We start from the raw sequence: 18,791 nt of genomic DNA on the forward strand, positions 1-18,791 counted from the left end.
ATGCAAACTGGACTCATTCTGTTGTTCTTCACGTTTCCCATGGTCTTGGAGGGGTGCTGTGCAATAAACCAAGATAAACTAAAAGGTAATTAATTCACATGCAAATTATATTATTATCATTATTGTTATTATTATTATTATTATTATCATTAATAATGATAATAATAATGTTTCTGTTGTCCAATCACAAATCTGACATAAGATACACATTCACTGTCAGCTTTCACTGAAATGCCTTGAGATTTTTTTGAATTCATTGTTTAAATATGGTGATTGTGAATCGTCTGTTTGACCTTCACTGTTCAGGACATGGGAGGAGTCAGAGGGGATGGCGTTAGCTATAGCCTTCTGTGTGCCGCCTCTTAAGATTGGCTGACTGGTGATATTTGCACATATTTTTATTTGATTTGGTTTTGGCAGTTTGGTTTTGAGTTTCACCGTCAAGCTGCCGAACCAGACCGTGCAACAACATATGATAACGTCACGCTCTGTGTCACTGTTGTATAAAACAGAGCAGTAATCCTGCTGCTAGCTCCAAACAACCTCAGTCTATTAGCATGTTTCCACCGTCTTGTCTCGACTCGCCTCGGTTAGGTTGCGTTTCCACTAGCGATATATGTCTTAGTACTTGCTCTGGCGAGGTTCCAAGCGAGCTGAGGCGATACTATGACGTGTGACGTCGCCAGACTGCCGGCCACTGATTAGTCAGAGCACCGTCACAGAAATGGACGTCCGACACAAGAATCAACCGTACAATGCCACACTGTAGATCAGTTAAAAACTTGTGCTGGGCACGTTAACAGCGTTACCGGTGTTACCCTTAACCGCGCTAACGCATGACGTATTTCCATGACCACTGGCCAGAATAAGATACGCGCATCGTTTACGTGAATCCTGATTGTTAACATGAGTCTCTTAAGTAACGTTAAACTTTAAAAACACATGTACACGGTACACAGGTACGCTGTTTATTTGTAGCGATGCTCTTCTCGTTAATAATAAACAGACCGCTCCAGTTCCTCTTTAGGCACGCTAAAGGCCACTAGAGGAGCTAGCGCAGCTAACGGAGCTAACGGCGCTAACTGGTAAACGGTGCCTGGACTCCGGTGCCATGGCACAAAAAACTGCGTTACTTAAGAGACTCATTTAAACAATCCGTCAGTCGTCATGGAACTAGCACTTTTAAAAAGACTTAACAAGTCTAAAAAAAACTTGGGTTAATCTCCAACAATTACCAGGGAACTGTCTAAAATCTCAATATGTAACAGAGGAGTCTGGTGTATTTCAGTACTTCAGTGTCAGACGGAGTCTGTGCTCCGGTCATGGAGGACGTACTGAACAAACAGTTTTAATTTACTGATTCAAATGATTCGGTTACACTGAGAAAGAACTGCTTTACAAATCACTAGTCACTCGTTTGTCTGTCATGGCGTTCACGGCAGTTCGCGCCCACGTTGAAGAAGTACTATTTTGTAGTGGAAAACCAACATAAACCGTGCCGTGTTGAGATGAGGCGAGCTGGGACCATAGGTGGAACATGGGAAGTAGACACGCAGCTGAGTTTTCTCTATTCTGTATCTAGTAATTGTAAGAAGACGCGTATTTCATCGTGGAGACGTAATGATGAAAGCTGTATTAATGGAGCTTTTTTGTCACACCATTCAATCAGCCGCTGCATATTCTGTTGGTACAGTCTGAGTTAAAATGACCAATTTTCACCATTCACAGTCGGTGCAGAATTGTCTGGTCTCCATCAGGACGTCACACATCAGCACTACAGAGCTGTGGAGGGGGAGCACTTCATGATGCCGTGCATTCAATCTGCAGGTGGCTGCAGGAACATGCTGTGGTCCAGAGCTGGAAATAACCGAGGAGGAAATGACGGCCCGTCCTTCTCCTTTGGGAGAGTTGAAGCCAAACACACTGGAAAGTACAAGTGTCTCACAAGGTAGACAAAGCTTCTTATCCACATCATGAACTTTTCTATTTTTAGATTATTAAATAGACCTTCAAACTCTTTCCTCCTTCGGGGTAGAGAAGTGAATCATTTGATGGAAATTGTACCACAGTGTGATAATAATAATTTGATAAGTAGATTTTTCCAGGTTTGGGTTCATAGGTCATTCTATTCATATCTGTGAAACACACGGAACAAATTTGCAAGTGAAAGTAGTCAGTGTAGAGCTTTAGATCACTGCCTTTTAATTTGATTATGGCTCATATTTATGGTTGTGAGTACAATTAAAGTAAACAATTTTGTGACCCCTATCTTTTCATCTATGGCAACCTCATTTTAAGAATTAATAAGATCATATACACTAGCGTAAAAAGTTTGGGGTCACCTATACACATTTTTTGTGTTTCCCCTTAAAATCACACTTGTATTCATCAAAAGAGTTGCAAAATGACCAGAAAATATAGTCAAGACATTGACAAGATTACAAATAATGATTTTGAGAACCACCCATAGAGCTGCAGTCTCTCCACTCGCAGGTGACGGGGAGAAGATATCAGTCAACACTCGCTGCAACCAGGATAAAACTGCGGTGTTCAACAGAGTCAATGGCCCGTTAGTGGGAAGTCCGAGGATAAGACTGACTGTGGGACTGCTGTAGTGTGTAAATGTGTAAAACGCCCTATAGTTCCTCCCGTTTCCCCCGGTAACCACCGAAGCGATGTTGTGATGACGTACGCAAAAACTGCGGCCAGCACGCACATGTCTATACTCGCTTAGAGTCTGTCCAATATCAGTTTGGAACACCAATAAAACAATTCCAACAAGATGTGAGGACACGGTGGAACAGCACCTATTAAATGCTGGAAAGTCTCTCTGCACAAAAGTGAAACTTGGCTGCAACATCGCAGATTATGAACTCCCCTCGACAGAACTCTCTTCTTTCTCTCTTTGAGCAGTTAACTAAAAAGATCAGCTCATCTGATGCATCTGTTATTCCCTTAATTACAACGTTAAAGTCTTCTACACAAAGACTGAGACCACAGAATGAAAACAATGAAAAGTGCACTCTTGAGAATCTGTCAACACGTTTTACTAAGATCTACTGATCCCCTGTATTTCATCGTGACTGTACTCGATCCTCGTCATAAAGATCATTATGTGTGTGTGTCATATATGGATGTGTGGATATAATTTCGCATAGAGAAATGATCCAGTCTGTGTTGGACATGGAGAACCCGCTTGGAGCGATGCACAATGCAGGAGAGTGAGAAGAGCAGAGTCAGCAGGGGACGGTGCTGACTTTTTTTTTTAGTACTTACTTGATGCGGCCCAGCCTCACCCCAGACTCTAACTCATGCGGCCCCCAGGCAAACTGAGTTTGAGACCCCTGATTTAGATAGTGGTCTTGTCACTTCCTTCATGATGAACACTGCCAAACATCTCAATCGTATCCACGCTCTCCAGAGGTGGTGAGCTGTTCTTTCATCTACAGGTGGTGCAGAAAAGCAGAGCGAGATGTTTCCAGCCTGAGACGAGCGACATAGAGCTGCGCAGTGGTTCTGTTGGAGAGATCCCTTGTCCCGCACACAACTGTACCGACAACTCAGACGTCACATGGTACAAGGTGAACATAGATGATCCTTTCCTTTTTTAACCATGGAATCATTGAGGCTAAAAGAGACATATAATGCAAAATCATCGTTTTAATAATTTTAATGCTTATCTTTGGGACTCTGGAGGCCCTATGAGTAGGCAAAGTGTGAAAAAAGATGACTCACTCATGTTTTTGTGGTCCTCCTCAGTCTAAGTACAGGAGATAAAACACACCATGTTGACTTCAGCACTCATTGCTACGTCACAATGAGACATTCCTGGAATTGTTGTCTCGTGGAGTTCAACTTTGTCCCTAAAAAACACAAGAGTGCAGGCGAGGGGAATAGTGTCTGGAAGAGTGGAAGTCTGTGAAGTGTTCTATTCTTGGCTGCACAGTGTAGCACAGAGTTCTACACAAACTTCCAGCCTCAGAGAATTTACATTTTATATATGGCATTTTATACGGCAATGTGCTAAATGACGGCTTTTCCAAATGCTAACTGCTGTTAGCTGCCGGAGCCTCAGTGACGCTGACGTAGTTTCCTGTGTCTCGTTTGCATTTAAAGAGACAGACACTCAAAAGCGAGCGTTCTGAACAGGGCTGTTTTGTCAGAGTGATTGAACTGCTGTGGTGCTTCATCCTTAAGGTGTTTTGACAGCAAAAACTCACAACAGTGTGCTTCTTCTTTTCCTTCCAGGAAAACATACCAGTGTCTGAGCTCAGTAGGAAGACCTGCGTGATGAACGGATGCTTACATCTGTGTGGAGTCAGAGAAAAATACGATGAAAAAGTTTATTTCTGTGACCGAAAAGTCATCGAGCGAGGGATCACATGGACCGTCAGGAGGGCCGTCAATGTCAAAGTTGTACGTAAGTGCTGTATATATACACACACACATATATATATATATATATATATATATATATATATATATATATATATATATATATATATATATACACGTATGTATCAATGTTACACTTTGAACAGTGTTAAGCTTTTCCAATCCTGAGCCCATGTGTCGACACAGAGCTCAGCTTTAGCCTTATTTTGTTTGTTTATTAGTTTTTCCACGATACTGGCAGAACACTGAATAACTGAATATGTGACTTCATGTTCCAATCAAACCAGCACACAGGAGACAAGAGCCTCCCTGGATCAGTTATCCTGTTGCCAAAGAGACAGAGAAAGTTGAACTTGGTAAGTTTGTTTGTTTTGCTTTTTTGTGTGCGTTGGTGAAATATTGCAATTTTTCAGGGCCATATCAGACACTTCTAAATACAGTACTATATACTGTGTTCTGTGTAAGTGATGCATATATTAACTCAGTACTGATTTGATCATGTCTTTATAATAATCATTTATTGTAATTTTGCACTCCTAACGCCTTATATTTACACGCATGAGACAGTTTTGATAACGATATCATGCTCTTTGAATCACTGACTCCTTTCCTCTATTAATATAAGGGTCTTAACTTAAATTCCCATGTTTTTACTTGTCCTAGATCGATCCCACAATCTGACCTGTGACGTATTTTTCCCTGACGAGAAACACTCGTCAGCCAAAGTGCAGTGGTACATGAATCACGGTGGCAACACGAATCGTAGGACTCTGCTGGACACGGAGAGACCAACGTGAGTCACTGCAGTCTGTTCCTGCTCGTTATTGTTACCTCATATCATCCAATTTACGCCATGTTGCATCCTGTTACCTCACATTTCATCATCAAGTTACATCATACATCCATTATCTACTGCGACCCTCCACAGGAGGGGCGGATACCTCACATTACATTAAGTTACATCACATTACATTAAGTTACATCACTTTACATTAAGTTACATCACATTACATTAAGTTACATTATGTTATGTCACGTTGCATTATGTTAAATTAGATTACATGATGTTACATTAAGTTACATGATGTTACATTAAGTTATGTTAATGTTACTTTACGTTAAATCACATAAAATGATGTTACATCACGTTACATTAACTTACGTTAAGTTAAAAGTCATTACAGTTTGTTACATCAGTGTTTCTTTTCATCAGAATGATGTAAAATAAAAAAAACAGGCAAATGCCAATTGCTCTCAATGACTCAGGTACCAAGCGCTCATAGATGAGGAGTACCGTGTCAGCCAGACGACCATCATTAAAACAGTGACCTCTCAACACTTGAACCACACATTCACCTGCTTTGCTAGCAACACTTTTGGAAACATCAGTGTCACAATCAAGCTCGAGGAGAGAGGTAACGTTGTTAGCTTCATGTCTTTGTTTTACTCATACAACGTTTTCTCACAGTTCTATGGAAGAGGCTTAGGAAAACATGTTAATATAAATGGTTGTAAACACGTATACTAAATGTTAACTATTAACTGAGTTTGTCAGTTTCACTTATGTTGGGTTTTCACTTTGTTAATGATCTAATCTAAGTTATTTTTGGACTTGGTTTTCAGTAAAATGGCCCTCATGTGTTGGCTATCCTGTTGCATTTTTACTGCTGGCAGTAGGGATAGCCGTCATTTTGCATTTGAAATCGCTGGAACTACAGATTATCTACAAATCTCACTTCCGATGTGGCAACCATGGAGGTCAGAGCACATGCACACACACACACACACATTGAGAAATAGGGTATAATATGTCTTTTTTAACACTTTTTTCCTCACTATAGAGAAACAGTTTGATGTGTTGCTGTCACACGTGTGGAGCTCGACATCAGCAGAGATGGAGACAGGTTGGACTCTTTCCTTTCCGTCGGGACGTGACACTGACGACGAAGGTATATACTATACGTTCAGTGTACAAATATCTGTGTACATGTCACAGAAGCGAAGACATTTTACCCCTTTGCATTGGCAGCATGTCATCAATGTGTGGACCTGATGAAGACTAAGGAGGGGGAGGCCAAGCAGAGACCACGAGCGATGCTGCTACACCAAGTGTTAGAGGATCAGTGGGGATATCGACTCTGTCTGCTGGACAGGGACGTCGTTCCGGGAGGAGGTCAGAGGATGAGGATACATGTTGATCTGAAATGGGTTTCAGTGACAAAAAAGTATTTCTGTTCTGTTCTGTTCTGTTCTGTTCTGCCCACTATCCACTACAATTACACACCTATGTTCCGAACGCCCTACAGAATACAGAATGCTAACCCTAACCCTAACAAACATTGACTGATGCCAGGTCCGTCAGGAACATTACGCTGGGAATAAATCTGCGCTTCCCCCAACGTGTTTGGCTCGTTCCGCCCTGCGAAACATGAACCATTGGCTCGGAGGTCAAACCTCATAGTCTCCCTCCACTACTGTGTGAAATCTGTGTATGGTTTGTTATTTCTGTTTCAAAACCAACAAACTAACAAACTGCATAGTTTTTTTCCACAAAGATGGCGTTTGTTTTGTTTGTTTGCTCCATGACCACGGAAATGTAGCCAAGAAGAAATGTTGTTTTTCAACTGTGAAGAAGAAGACGACGACAACAACAACAACAACAACTTTTTAAATTCTGTGTCGGTATCATGTGTGTGTTTCCACTTTCAAACAATTTGCGGACTAAACTAGCATAAGGCTACCATACTGGATTGTTCTTGTTCTTGTTCTTGTTCTTGTTCTTGTTCTTGTTCTTGTCGTTATTCTTGTCTTCTTCTTCTTCACGGTTGAAAAACACTATTTCTTCTTCGCTGCTTCCCTACATTTCTGCAGTCATGGAGCAAACAAACAAACAAATGCCGTTTTTCTGTTTTCTGTTCTGATTTAAAAACAGAAAACAGAAAAACGATGCAGTTTGTTTGTTTTTCCTCAGCTGTGTGTGTGTGTGTGTGCCCACCACAACATTTCCTGACCTGTGTTTTTCTTTTTCATTTCATTTCATTTTTAGCATATGCAAACGATGTCGTTGGTGCGATACAGAGGAGCCAGATGCTGATCTGTCTCCTGTCGGCCGACTACCTCTGTGACAGTAACGCTGTGTTTGTCCTGGAATCAGGAATCCAGGTGAGTTTGACTTATAGGATTTTACGGGCCCAGCAGCCAGTATATGTGAAAGTGAAGGTGTGGCATATTATGTCCCCTTAAAAAGATGGTTATATCAACAAAAATACTGATAAGTATACTAATAGTACTAATAATAATAATTGTATTGATACAGCACTTTTGAAGCCTCATCCCCTGAATCAAAAATGACGAACATAAGAGCACATAATGCAGCACTGAGCCCTTACAGATTGGTTTATGGGTAGGTTGGTACAAACTGGAGGTTAATGTAAATAAGTAAGTAAGTAATGGAAATGGAAATAGAATGCTTCTCAAGTCAAACTATATCCTGATTCAGCCATCAGCCACATTAAAAGTGGTTACCAGTGGTAATAATAAACTTTATTTGTATAGCACCTTTCATACATGGGATTGCAGCTCAAATTGATTCACAATAAAAGGGAAAATAACATTTTAAAAGCAAATACAACAATAAAACACAACACAGCGCGAAATAAAATTGGAAAACGCTGGAGTCAAAAAGTAAAAACCCTGTTTTAACTTTGAAATAAAACAAAAGATGCAAATAAAAAAGTAAAACACAACACAGGGTGGAATAAAAAGGACCTAGTGAGCTGCTTCCCTGATATCTAAGGTTATCATGTTCCAACGTTCATGGACAAACAGTAAGTAAACCTGATTCAACCTGATATCAAGGATTCTGAGGTGAAAACGTAAAATATATTTTCAGGCTTTGCTGCAAAAATCCACTCCCAAACTCCTGCTGGTGTGGACCTGTAGAGCATCAGCAACACTGATCCAGGAGGCCGCTCTCCCGTCACTGGTCCAGAGGGCCTTGAAGGTTCTACCGAGTCTGACCTGGACGACAGGAGAACCTGAACTCAGCACTTCCTGTGGTTTCTGGAGGTCTTTAAAGAAGAACATGCCTGATCACAGCGTGAAGCTGGAATCAATCATGTAGTAACATAATACCAACACCAAATCATCATTTTTTCATCATTTCCTGTGTGAAAAAAAACATAATCTACAATGAATATATTTATGCATGTAAATAGTAAGTTTAAACACAGTTACTCTTCACAATACAATTATTCTTATCAGTATTATTATTATTATTATTATCTTGTGAGGTCTAACATTCTGTGAGACAAAACTTTTATTTTTTCGTGTCTTTGATTTCCTGTTTGATAATAACAGGTCATAGCAGAGGATGCTGTGATTCATGTGGGGATTTTTGCAGCATGAAAAAGCTTCAAGGGAATTTTCTGAAGAGTTTCAGGCACCAGGGGGCGAGAGAGAATTAAAGAAGCTGAAAACAACCAGGAAGCTGCCTATGATTATTTACAATAATGTTACTGTTAATATTAAAATGATTAAATTAGGTCATACATGTACAGCATGTGAGTTTAGTTTCTGAATATCAAAGGCTTACATTGTTCTTCATTCCAAGCAGAAGTTTTCAAACCCCCAAGTCTGCAGTGAGGAATCACTTGAACCTTCAGAGATTATTTAAAGGAGGTCAAGTGTGTAGCATTAAGGGCGGATTAATGGAATGTACTACACATAATAAAGTTTAAATATGTGTATAATAACTTTAGTCATTCAGACCGGAGGTTATTAGTCCATATAGTACCTTTCTACCTCATTCATCAGACTGTATGATCATTTCTCAAAGGTCAAAGGTCAACAACTACTCACGACTCTTTTACCAAACATCTTAAAGTTTGGCTATTGGAAGAACAGCACTGTTGCCACAACGCTGCCTAAACATGTACATTCAGGTCCATAAATATTGGGACATGGACACAATTATCATCTTTTTGGCTCTATACACCACTACAACACTTTCTATATGTGCCTCCCACTTTTTAGGGGACCGAAAGTATTGCGACAAACTAAACAATCATAAATCAAACTTTCATTGTTTAATACTTGGTTGCAAATACTTTGCAGTCAATGACAGCCTGAAGTCTGAAGGCATAGACATCACCAGACACTGGGTTTCATCCCTGGTGATCGGGGCAGAGGGTGTATAGGGACGATAGTTTCTGGTGGTCTTCAATGGAAGAAGACTTAAAGGAGATCATCGCTGCCTGCCAAGTCTGCTCTCAGCTCAAGACTTCTCGCCACGCTCAGTCCGGTTTGCTGCAACCTCTACCCATTCCTCATCGTTCATGGTCCCAAGTCTCTCTGGACTTCTTCACCAGTTTTCCTCCCTCAGAAGGTAACGTGACCATCCTCACCATGGTGGATAGATTTTCCAAATCAGCCCAGTTTGTCCCATTATCCTAAACTACTGTCAGCTAAAGAAACCGCAGAACTCATCATGTTTTCCGTCTGCACGGCCTCCCCTGTGACATCATCTCAGACAGGGGGCCACACAAGTTTTGTCAGCTGATGGGGGGGCACTGTCAGTTCAGTATCTTCCACAATCCAATGGATGAACGGAGAGAATGAACCAGGAGACGGAAACAACTCTGCATCGTGTCCCAGAATCCGTCCTCCTGGTCCAAGCAACTCCTATGGGTAGAATACGCACACACAACACTCTCTCCTAAGCTCCTTTACGGGGCTTTCACCCATTCAGTGCTCTCGAGGTTATCAACCGCCCCTGTTTCCCGAGCAAGAGAGAGAGGCAAGCGTTCCATCTGTCCAGGCGTTCATCCGGCGTTGTCGTCGCACCTGGCTACGGGCTCTCTCTGCTCTCCTGTGTTCATCCAACCGTTGCCAAAAGTGTGCTAACCAACGCCGGATCCCTGCACCATGCTACACGCCTGCACAGAAGGTGTGGCTATCCACCCGTGACCTTCCTCGCTCCTGAAAGTTGACCCCTAGATTTATGGGGCCATTCCCTATCAGTAAAGTCATCAACCCTGCTGCAGTTCGTCTTCGCCATCCCCATTCCATGAGAATACACCCCACATTCCATGTCTCCAAGATCAAACCAGTAAAAGAAAGCCAATCCCTGTCTGTCTTCTCCTTGTCGGATTTGTTTGACTTCCTGGTTTTGAACTATGCCTTTGAATTAAACACTGCCTGTTACATCTCAGCTGCTCTGTCTTGTGTGTGTCGTGCTTTTGGGTTCTCGCCTGCCATTTTGTGTAAGCCTGACACGAAAGGACTACAGATGCAAATTAGCCCTTTGTATGGTGGCCCTGTGGTACAAAACACAAATGCAAATCAAAAAAACACAAATGCAAAACAAAAAAACACAAATGCACATCAAAAAAACACAAATGCACATCAAAAAACACAAATGCAAAACAAAAAAACACAAATGCACATCAAAAAAACACAAATGCAAATCAAAAAAACACAAATGCACATCAAAAAAACACAAATGCAAAGCAAAAAAACACAAATGCAAATCAAAAAAACACAAATGTACATCAAAAAAACACAAATGCACATCAAAAAACACAAATGCAAATCAAAAAAACACAAATGCAAATCAAAAAAACACAAATGCACATCAAAAAAACACAAATGCAAATCAAAAAAACACAAATGCAAAACAAAAAAACACAAATGCAAATCAAAAAAACACAAATGTACATCAAAAAAACACAAATGCACATCAAAAAAACACAAATGCAAATCAAAAAAACACAAATGCACATCAAAAAAACACAAATGCAAATCAAAAAAACACAAATGCAAATCAAAAAAACACAAATGTACATCAAAAAAACACAAATGCACATCAAAAAACACAAATGCAAATCAAAAAAACACAAATGCAAATCAAAAAAACACAAATGCACATCAAAAAAACACAAATGCAAATCAAAAAAACACAAATGCAAAACAAAAAAACACAAATGCAAATCAAAAAAACACAAATGTACATCAAAAAAACACAAATGCACATCAAAAAACACAAATGCAAAACAAAAAAACACAAATGCACATCAAAAAAACACAAATGCAAATCAAAAAAACACAAATGCACATCAAAAAAACACAAATGCAAATCAAAAAAACACAAATGCAAAACAACACAAAGAATGGCGTTAGGCTCGCTTTGTCGAGCTGCCCTCCCATGTTGAGGCACAGTCCTTGCTTGCAGGTTTGAATAAAGCATCGAGCAGATAATTAAAAAAAACATTAAAGGTGCATTATGTAATAAATCTAAATCAACTGGCCATAAAATCCTCCTAATATGTCACAGAGACTCAGGAATAATGTTCATATAACAAACTGAACTCACCAACAACAACAGTACAGACAAAATATGAATTAAAAATTTTTTTTGCAGACTGCAAATCATCTTTATGTTTTGAAATCATGTTTTGGCATGTGGCGCCACCTACCGCCGTCTACCAATCATTGCAGTCAGTCGAGTCTCAGCTGCCGAGCAACCACGGGTTGCCAGTTACGTCAGATAACGAAAACCTAAAAGACCTTGGTATTTTGAATTTGAATGTAGTAACTGTTTTTGGCCACATTCTTACATATGGCACCTTTAATTTATCGAATGCTTTGGACGTGCAAATATCATCAAAAAGACAAAACACAGGTGTAGCTCTCTCTCTATATATATATATATCTATATATATACAGATATACATATATATATATCTGTATATATATCTCCTTTCTCCTTCGCCTTATTTAAAGACAGTCTTTGTTTGAATTCTTGACAGGAAGTCTGTTCTTCTTCTCCTCTGTCGCACAGTTTATGCCATGGAAATTAATCGTAAGTCTCTTCTTCTTTTCTTTTTTTTTTTTACCATTTTAAATGTCATGCGCAGCAGCAACTGCAGGAAACTGTTTCCTGTGACTCCTTCACAACAAAACGCACATAAATGTGTTTTAATATGAAGATGCAACGCTGAAAGATTCCAACTTTGACAAATGATATGATCACGTTACAAAGTGTATATTGTGTATATCAGTCTGACTTAAAGGAACAGTTCCAGTTTTTTGGTTGTTGTTGGGTTTTTTTTTTACTTTTCCTTATAATTCTATCAAAACAATTCACGATGAATACAAAAAACTTTATTATGACTCCCTCTGCTGGTCACATGAAGAATTACCACTGCCTGTCCCACACCAATCAATCAAACCGGATCATGTGAACGATCAAGTTTGTCATCTAACATCATTAGTAAATAAAATGTTTCTGTTTGTTTGGATAAAAAATATTTTATTTTTTTATTTTATTAAATCAGTTACTGATCACTCTGTTTGAATTCTTAACAGAGTCAAATAAATAAATAAAATCACACTTGATTATTGATAATAAACAAATAATAATCGATCAAAATGACAAGAAAAGATACATTCATTTATTGATTTGTTTTTCATTTTAAAGTTTTAAATCACTTAATTTAAAAATCACAAACTTTATTCAAGTTACTTTTCAGATCAAAGTGTTTTTTCATTTTTATTTTTTTTTACATTAAACTAAGACTTCATAACATTTAATGATAAACAAACAAACAGCGCCCCCTATTGTTCAGTCTTTGTCATGTCGTCCTGGCCTCTGATTGGCTGCAGGACATCACAGTCTTTCTCTCATCGCTCGGTCACGAAAGAACCGCGATGGTGACGGACGCCGTTTTTAATGTCCACAGGAAGTTCGCAGTTGTCACCTTTAACCCGGCTCCTATTGGCTGACAGACTCACCTGTGTGTCCACATGTCACCGCCACAGCGCCCCCTCCTGTCTGCTCAGATGTTGGTGGTGGAGTGTGTGGTGGAGAAGTTCTCCATGCGGAATCGAACGGCCGCGCCCTGAGGCGACGGCGGCTGCAGGAAGTGCCACGGAAACACCTGACGACATGCTTTTCGGAAGTTCTCGGACAGGAAGGCGTAGAGGACGGGATTCACGCACGAGTTTCCGTACGAAAGGCAGTGCGATACGATGCGGAGGGCGAACGAGGCGTCGTTCAGGGGGAACGTGCCAAACTCCACCCACATGGCGATGATGTGGTGAGGCATCCAGCAGAGGGCGAAGGCGGTGACCACCAGCAGAACCGTCTGAGCCGTCTGCAGAAGAAGAAGAAGAGCCTGAAACCTTTTTGTTCGTTGTTTAGTTTTCATTAACTGTAATATAATAACCCTGGGTCTGGGACTAATCCTTTACTTTTGTTATTAAAGCAGTTCAATCATGTGTCTCTTGTGTTTGTAAGAAAAAGAAAAAACTAAGTGGACTGAACCACATCACCCCTGCTGGTGACAGACCTGGTCTGGTCCGTCAGCCAGGGAATCTGGAACCAGCTGTGTCCAGTTAATCCAGATCGAGTTCAAAGCCAGAGTGTTGAGTTTGGACATGAATGTAAGTTTTATATTTTTATACACTTTTATAACTCACTCACTCTAAAGTTAACTTAAAGTAGAGAAACGATAAGACGTCAAGCAGCATTAAACTCACATTAGTTTTCAGTGTATAATGATATTAATTAATGTAAGATAGTCAGAGTCAGCCACTAGAGGGCAGTCAAGCAGTGTAAAAACGTGGCTCGCTGATGTTACAATCTGTGAGTTTACAGTCACAGCGTTACAGCGCCACCTACAGGCCTGTCATGTGTACTGTAGTACCAGCATTGTATGGTGATATTTGATAAAACTAGAAATAAATGTCACTTTTTATAATATTACATATCAGTAAAAGTCTTAAAGTTGATGGCACACGTACTGTATGTAAGTCTTTCAACTGGAAGGTTATGGGTTAAATTCCTGCCTCTGAGCAAAGACACTTGAACCCATGTTGCAGAGTGTGAATGTGAGTGAAAGATGTGTGAATGGGTGAAAACTGTAGTGTAAAGAAAAGCTCTACATAAATACAGACCATAATACCAGCTCTTCTTCTTCTTCTGATTATATTTGGTCGTAATGAGTGACAAGGAGATGTAAATTTAGTGGAGTAAAAGTATATGATATATATAATAATATAAATAAAGTAAAGTACAGATATTAGTACTGTTACATTAGGTTTAGTAGTAACAGTAGTTACTGTCTTCACTGTCTCACAGTTTGTGTAAATGTCCACTGGGAGACAATCTTCTCTATTCTTAGTCGAGCTGTCTAAATATTTACCTGCAGCAGACAACGCTCTGCTACTGTGGGGGCGGAGCCAAACCTGCTGCTGTGTGTGTGTGCGTGCGTGCGTGTGTGTGACTGGTGAGATGAACTACACAGAATGTGTTATGATGATGATGATGATGATGATGATGACGAAGAGCAGAAAGGTATCACCGACCTTTCTCTTGGAGCGCTCAGACCTCTTTGACATGTTCTTCATTTTTTTATGAAGATGAAACAAAACCTGTAAAAGACAACATTTTAAAAAGTCACTATGTTACACACAACTATGTTACACACACACACACACACACACACACACACACACACACACACACACAGTGTCTTTCGCACTGTTAGACAGACTTTTCCAACAGGAAGCTGAAGTTTGTAAACCACTCACTCTCCCACACCAAAGTCCATAGAGAAAATCAGTGATTTTAACATCACAGCACACAGGAGTTGTTGATCCACTGTTGCCTCCATCACTAAGTTCAAATGTCTTATTTTGTCACTTCAGTGTTTGAAATCCTTTGTTTACATTTACCTCAGTGACACAAAGTGACCACACGAGGCAGCAGTGGACCAGCAGCTCCTGTGTCCCCACGAGTTTAAATCACTGATTTCTTTATGTTGACAATGACGACACCATCATCATTATTATTGATATGGTGTAATGATTGTTTGACTGTTGCCATGGAAACTGCAAGAACATGTTAATGAGTAATGATCAGTCATTAGATCAGGTTTAATCATCCTGTTATTATATTGATAATCAATATGTCAGTGAGCGCTTGTCGGTATTTTACTCTGAAAGTCTTCTCTGCTGCTGGTGTTCGCGCGCTTGGCACAGGTTTTTACGCACGGACTTTGGCGATAGCGGCTTTGCGCGCGCCCTTTGCTCCGTCTGTATGTTCACGACAAGTGAGTGGAAACATAAATTAAGTGAGGAAAAACGTATATAAAGTCAGAGGAAACATAAATAAATCATTAGAAAAAGTTGTGATGATTAATGTGTAACTCCTGTGTTTGTGCTGATGAAGCTTTTTACGCACAGGTGTTTATGATGATCAGGACTTTGACACCGCTGCTGCTGCCTGGACACTTTATTACGTTATTAATTAATAACAACAACAACAGCAGCAGCAGTGTCCTACTGGTGGCGCTGTGACGCACTGACCTTGCTGTAGCAGCAGCTGATGAGCAGCAGGGGCAGCAGGTATCCGAGAATCAGGACACTGACCCGGTACGCGCGCCTGGACCCTCCGGACCAGCGCTCCCAGCAGAAGCTGCTGTTGGGGGCGGCGGGGTGACCGGTCAGGTGCTGGTGCTGAGCCACCGGAACCGAGCACAGCACCGACAGAGTCCAGATGACGCACACTCCGGCCAGCGCGTTCCTGCGGCTCCGGACGCACGCGGCTTTGTTGGCGCGCACCACGGCGATGTAGCGGTCCACGGACATGGCGACCAGCGTGAAGATGCTGACCAACATGCTGACGCTGGAGAAGAAGTGCGCGAAGCTGCAGAGGAATGCGCCGAACACCCAGTCCGGCAGTGAGTAGATGGTGGCCTGGAAGGGCACGCAGAAGAGCAGGAAGCAAAGATCCGCAGCGCTCAGGTTCACGATGAAGATGTTGGTGGCGCTGCTGCCGCTGGAGCGCGTGCCACCTCCTCCCCCCGCCCTCACCGACCTCACCCGCCCGATCACCACCAGCACCAGAGAGTTCCCCACCATCCCCACCACGAAGATCAGCCCGAACACCAGCGGCACGATCACCGCCTCCGGACCGGACTCGGACCCGGAACTGGACCCGGACACGCTGCCCTCCACCACTGACCAGCCAGAAGAGGAGGTGGTGGAGGAGGAGGAGGAGTCGTTTCCCAGTGGCAGCATTGTCGGAGCTGCACAGGAGGTCGAGAGGTCAGGAGGTCAGAGAAGACGCAGAGAGTGAAAGTTCAGGTCCATGTTCTGTGGTTCCTCTGGTTCCTCTGGTTCCTCTGGTTCCTCTGTGAGTCTCCCCTCCTCCTGCTGCTCCTCCTGCTCCTGCTCCTGCTGCTGCTGGGAACACGCAAAGTTACCGGGAAGGTGTTTATTTCCTGTCACATGTTACCAAAGTAAGAGCTCGTCCTCAAAAAACGTTGAATAAAGTACAAACTTTTATCGTCACAGACACTTTGATACTTTGACTCTTTTTATTTTTATTATAAAAACTTTGTTTTAGTTAAAACATGAAAATAATTATTTTATTATAAAAACTTGTAGTTCTTTGTAGTACCTGTAGTATTTGTCGTACTTGTAGTACCTGTAGCATTTGTAGTACCTGTATTATTTGTAGTACCTGTAATACTTGTAGTACCAGTAGTATTTGCAGAACTTGTAGTATTTGGAGTACCTGATGTATTTGTCATACTTGTAGTACCTGTAGTATTTGTAGTACGTGTAGTATTTGTCATGCTTGTAGTACTTGTAGTACCTAGAGTATTTGCCGTGCTTGTGGTATTTGTACTACCTGTAGTACTTGTAGAATTTGTAGTGCATGTAGTACCTGTAGTACTTGTGGTATTTGTAGTACCTTTAGTACTTGTAGCATTTGTAGTACCTGTAGTATTTGTTGTACTCGTAATACATGTAGTATTTGTAGTACCTGTAGTACTTGTAGTATTTGTTGTACCTGTAGTACTTGTAGTATTTGTAGTATATGTGTATATGTGAAAGATTAGCAGAAACTTTTTTTTTTGCATTATTTTTTTTTTGTAATGTCAGATTGTCTAAAATAATCACAAAAAGGCACCTAGAGGACCAAATGGTGCTCATAAATTACACAGCTATTTAAAAAAATGAGGTTTTAGACCAACAACTGTTCTTTCCATACATATCGAATATTAATATATTTGTATATTTTTAACCCTTAAATGGCCAGGTTTAGTCATGATGCACCTCATGATCAAAAAAACACAAAAAATCTATCATTTTCAATATAACTCATGCAAACTGGCAAGTTTTTAACAACACGCATGAAAAAAAACATATGCTAAAAAGTAAAAGTCAAAAACACAAAAAGGTGTCGAGGTGTGTTAAAGGGTTAAATGAGTTGTTTGTGTTATTGTTTGTTTGTTTATTATTTGTTGATTGATGTGATCGTCTTTTATTAATCTCACTATTGAAACAATGTTACAGCAGCAAAGACAGTGACGATGATGATGTCATCACAGATGAAGTCTGTTTTCACTCACACCAAACTTCATATAGAAAATCAGAGATACTGCTGCCTCGTGTGGTCACTTTGTGTCACTGAGGTCAATCTGAACAAAGGATTTCAAACACTGAAGTGACAAAATAAGACATTTGAACTTAGTGATGGAGGCAACAGTGGATCAACAACTCCTGTGTGCTGTGATGTTAAAATCACTGATTTTCTCTATGGACTTTGGTGTGGGAGAGTGAGTGGTTTACAAACTTCAGTTCACTGTTGTTTTTATACCTGAAACACACAAACCCACCAATCCTAAAGCTCCACCCACTTCCACCTGACCAATCATTAACTGCAGAGTCAGCAGATCTCACACCTGCTGATTATCTGTGTTTTCTCACTCACTGACCAACTGTTTACATTTGATGGAACTTAAACTTTATCATTTTCACTCATTTTATTCTGACTTATTTTGAAACTTATTTTGAAAAACAGGTAACATAAAAAGAAAAGTGAACGTTGTGTTCATTAAAGGTACAGTCTGTCACATGGAAACATTTTAAATGTATTTATTTTAGTGGCCTTTTTTTCTTATGTAACCAGTTATTAGAATTTAAAAATATGTGTTAAAAAACGTTGTTAAATTCTTGATAAATTCAGGTTATATTTACTCTTATTTTATTTATTTCAGTCATCTTTCACTTCAAATTAGTTTCACTTTGTCTTTTGTTATAAATATATTTTTTTTAAATTATTATTATTAGGATTATTCCACCAGCTGTAGAAGTTTTTTTTCACATTAATCAGATGTGAAAACTAATTAAAACATTAATCCTGAGCCAGGTCCAGATCCAGGTCCAGATCTAGGTCCTGATCCGGGTGTTTGATAAATTTCAAACCTGAGAATAATTCAATGACGCTGACTTCACAGTGTTCATTGGGCCAATCACAGAGCAGCAGCTGAGGGTGTGTGACCCGTGAGAATGACCTCTGATAACCAGCTGACTGCTGAGCT

At 40.4% G+C, this 18,791-nt stretch overlaps 2 protein-coding genes across 2 annotated transcripts; one reads left to right on the plus strand and one right to left on the minus strand.

Annotated features, from left to right (window-relative positions):
• On the plus strand, positions 1-8,518 carry LOC310936837 (interleukin-18 receptor accessory protein-like; the record flags this gene model as incomplete). Its single annotated transcript, XM_083900993.1, has 11 exons — positions 1-85; positions 1,729-1,948; positions 3,422-3,581; positions 4,249-4,420; positions 5,059-5,188; positions 5,662-5,810; positions 6,019-6,153; positions 6,237-6,344; positions 6,425-6,568; positions 7,442-7,557; positions 8,288-8,518. 11 exons carry the CDS (start codon positions 1-3, stop codon positions 8,516-8,518), a joined length of 1,650 nt encoding a protein of 549 aa, XP_083757119.1.
• Positions 8,519-13,232: 4,714 nt separating this feature from the next.
• galr1b (galanin receptor 1b) lies at positions 13,233-16,479 on the minus strand (the record flags this gene model as incomplete). The annotated part of the gene is made up of 3 exons (XM_083900994.1): positions 13,233-13,550; positions 14,764-14,829; positions 15,766-16,479. The coding sequence occupies 3 exons, from the start codon at positions 16,477-16,479 to the stop codon at positions 13,233-13,235; spliced, it is 1,098 nt and encodes a 365-aa protein (XP_083757120.1).
• Positions 16,480-18,791: the final 2,312 nt, after the last annotated feature.

Source organism: Microchirus variegatus (genome assembly GCF_963457635.1).
Source record: "Microchirus variegatus genome assembly, chromosome: 14".
NCBI classification, from domain to species: Eukaryota; Metazoa; Chordata; class Actinopteri; order Pleuronectiformes; family Soleidae; genus Microchirus; species Microchirus variegatus.